General features: G+C 67.0%; 1 protein-coding gene across 1 annotated transcript in view; it reads left to right on the top strand.

The window, feature by feature from the left end:
- The first annotated feature begins 6 nt into the window (after positions 1 to 6).
- LOC102757108 (chitotriosidase-1-like) overlaps positions 7 to 3330 on the top strand; it is a 4138-nt gene continuing 814 nt past the window's right edge. Inside the window, exons 1-4 of the mRNA XM_006776577.2 lie at positions 7 to 37; positions 990 to 1113; positions 1809 to 1994; positions 2095 to 2208. Of these exons, the coding sequence (XP_006776640.2) occupies positions 1012 to 1113; positions 1809 to 1994; positions 2095 to 2208 (402 nt within the window). The 5' untranslated portion in view covers positions 7 to 37; positions 990 to 1011. The remainder of the gene's footprint in view (positions 38 to 989; positions 1114 to 1808; positions 1995 to 2094; positions 2209 to 3330) is intronic.

Here is a 3330-nt window from a genome sequence, read left to right as displayed (position 1 = left end):
CCGTTGCTGCCGGGTACGAGGTGGACAGAATCGCCCGGTGAGTCTGGGCGGAGCCTGTGTCCTCGGGTGGTGGAGGTGCGGCAGGGCCCGCTGAGCTCCAGGCCAGGGCAGCTCACCCTGGGGGGCTTGGGCCGCCCTCCCTCCAGATTCCTCTTTTGCTCTCACCCTTTTCCTCGGGAACTCGGTCTGAAAGTGAACACCCAACACCCCTGAGGAAGAGGGCAGCCCCCCACCCCGCGCCCACCGAGGGCACTGGGGCGCTGGGGCGGCAGCTGACAGCCAGCCAGGAGGGAGCGGGTGCTGAAGAGTCAGCTGCCAGCCTCACCGAGGGAATGAGAAAGGCCTCAGGAAGGGGCCTGGGGAGTGCCGGCACCTTTCAGGGCAGATGGGGACCTGCACTCACACGTTCACACACACACACACACACACACACACACGCTCACACTCACACACACACACGCCCACATTCACTCACACACACGCTCACACTCACACGCTCACACTCACATGCTCACACTCACACACACGCTCACACACACGCTCACACTCACACGCTCAGTCACACACGCTCACACTCACGCTCACACTCACATGCTCACACTCACGCTCACACTCACGCTCACACTCACACGCTCACACGCACGCTCACACTCACACGCTCACACGCACGCTCACACTCACACGCTCACACGCACGCTCACACTCACACGCTCACACGCACGCTCACACTCACACACGCTCATACTCATGCTCACACTCACTCACGCTCATACTCATGCTCACACTCACACACACGCTCACACACACACGCCCACATTCACACACTCACACACACGCTCACACACACACACACCCGTACCCTGCCTCTCACCGTAGGGGCCCTCCTGGGGCTGCCCTGTAGGGGGGAGCGGGGAGTGGGAGTGGGGAGCAGGGAGTGAGGAGGAAGCCCCACCCCCTCACTGGCCTCTCCCCCTCCCGCACCCCCACAGAAGCCTGGACTTCATCAGCCTCATGGCCTACGACCTGCACGGCTCCTGGGAGCGGACCACCGGCCATCACAGCGCCCTCTACCCGAGGCAGGGGGAGCAGGGGGCGGCAGCTGAACTCAACGTGGTGAGTGGCCGTTGGGGGGCAGCCCCAGCCCCTGTCTGGCCGCCTCTTTTGAGCCTCGAGGCACCTAAGGAGGGGCTCGCAGGCTTCCGAAATGTGGGGCGGGGGGCGTCTCTCAGGGCAGAGCCCCCACCCACTGGCCCAGGTTTGGCGGTGGGTGGGGCTTCCGGCCGCCTCTCCCGCAGAGCAGGACGCGCACTTGTCAGAAGCCCAGGCCACTTGACAGGGTTCTGTTTTGTTCCAGGGGGACGGGAGCGGGAGAAGCATGAGGGTGAGCGGGAGCCGTGGGTCGGCTGCCCTGCAGGCCCCGCGGGGCTAGAGCCACCCTCGTTGTCCTGCACCCACCCTCCCCTCTCAGGTGCCGGGAGGTAGATGTTTGTATTGTGTCCATTTTACAGACTGGAAGCCTGAGGCCTGTGAGGTTAGGAAGGTGCGGGAAGGCAGGGACTGGCTGCGTTGCTCACAGCGGTGTCCCGAGCACCTGGGACGGGCCTGGCACACGGGCGTCCGTCACTGTCGGCTCAGGGAGTGGCTGTCAGGCCCCAAAGCCCAGGCTCCCATGTGTCTCACTGAGCTGAGTCCATGGACAGATGGACGGACGGACGGATGGGCGGACGGGCGGGTGGGAACGCCTCGGAGCCCCAGCCTCAGATGACGAGGCTCAGGCTGCACACAGGAAGCCCCCTCTCCCGCCCCAGGACTCCGCGGTGCAGCAGTGGCTGCAGCAGGGGACCCCGGCCAGCAAGCTGGTCCTGGGCGTGCCCACCTACGGACGGACCTTCACCCTGGCCTCCCCGGCAGACACCGGGGTGGGGGCCCCGGCCACCGGGCCCGGCACCCCAGGCCCCTTCACCAAGGAGGCAGGGCTGCTGGCGTACTACGAGGTAGGCCCGCGTGTCTGAGCGCGGACGCTGGGCATGTGCACCCCCTCCCTCGCCTGTCATCGTCTAGTGGCCCCGCCTCCCGCTCGCCTTCTCCCCGCAGGTGTGCGCCTGGAAGGGGGCCGCCCAGCACCGCGTCCCAGAGCAGGAGGCGCCCTACGCCGTCCGGGGCGGCCAGTGGGTGGGCTTCGATGATACCGAGAGCCTCAAAGCCAAGGTGAGCCCCGCCCTGCTGGGGTCCTGGGCGGGACGGGGGCTCAGGAACGAGTGACCCAGTGACCGGAACTGGACCCCGGGAGGAGCCTTCAGAGCGTCCGCCCGCGGCACTGCTCGCGGCCGCACTTTGTCCCCGTGGCTCCGAGCGACTAGGAGAGACGCGGCCAGCAGAGCCGGGACAGGCTCTGGTTAAAGCAAACAAGTCCTCAGAGGCGGGGGAGATGCCCGCGGGAGGCCGCCTCCCTGGTGCACGGGCACCTGCCAGACCGGGACTGACTCCCGCCCACTGCTCAGCGCTGGCGGTGGAGACGCTAGTTTCACTGTTCCCAGGCCCGGCTCCCCGGGTGAGGTCGTCAGCTCCTGCAGAGGGTTAGGTTAGGCCTAGGGCCAAGGTCGGGGTCTGGGCTAGGGCTGGGGCTAGATTTGGGGTTAGGGTAGGGTTACGGGTAGGGTAGGGCTGGGGTTAGGGTTAGGGTGGGGCCATGGTTAGGGTTGTGCTTAGTGTCGTGGTCAGAATCAGGGTCATGGTTGACCCACCTGCGTGTCCCGGTCAGTCACCGCGCAGGCTGCCGGCTTGTGCTGGCAGGTCCTTGCAGAGGTGAAGACGGCGCCCTGGGGCTGGAGGAAGGAAGGAGGGAGACCCAGGCTGGGGGAGGGAGCCCTGCTGAAGCCGAGAAGGCAGAGGGGATGGCTGGAGGCCCGCACAGCTGGGCCTGACAGGACGGGGAAAGTCTGTGGGGGAGGCCGCTGGAGGGGAGAGTGGGGCCAGCAAGGGGGCCGGCCCAGCCCCCTCCCCCAGCCTGACTCCGGGTGAGCCCTGGCCCTGGCAGGGTTAGGAGAAGGGAAGCCGCCCGAGGGTACGGCCCTGCCTGAGGAAGTGGGGTGCAGCAGAGACGAGCAGGCAGGGAACCCTGCAGATGTTGGGGAGCTTGTTCCCATGGCAACAGCTCAGCAAGGCGCCTGCACACAGGGCCAGGGCAGGAAAGGCCCCGATGGCAGCTTCCACTGAGGGGCCAAGCGCCGTCCACCCCTCACCCCACCCAGACCGTCCTGCTGGGCCGGACCTTCCCGCGTGACGCGCCGGCCGGGCTGGGCTCAGCCATCTAGGCTCCCAGGCCAGGAG

Source organism: Myotis davidii, unplaced genomic scaffold (genome assembly GCF_000327345.1).
Source record: "Myotis davidii unplaced genomic scaffold, ASM32734v1 scaffold609, whole genome shotgun sequence".
Taxonomy (NCBI): domain Eukaryota; kingdom Metazoa; phylum Chordata; class Mammalia; order Chiroptera; family Vespertilionidae; genus Myotis; species Myotis davidii.
Note: the sequence above shows the minus strand (reverse complement) of the source record. Positions and strands in the feature narration are given on the sequence as shown.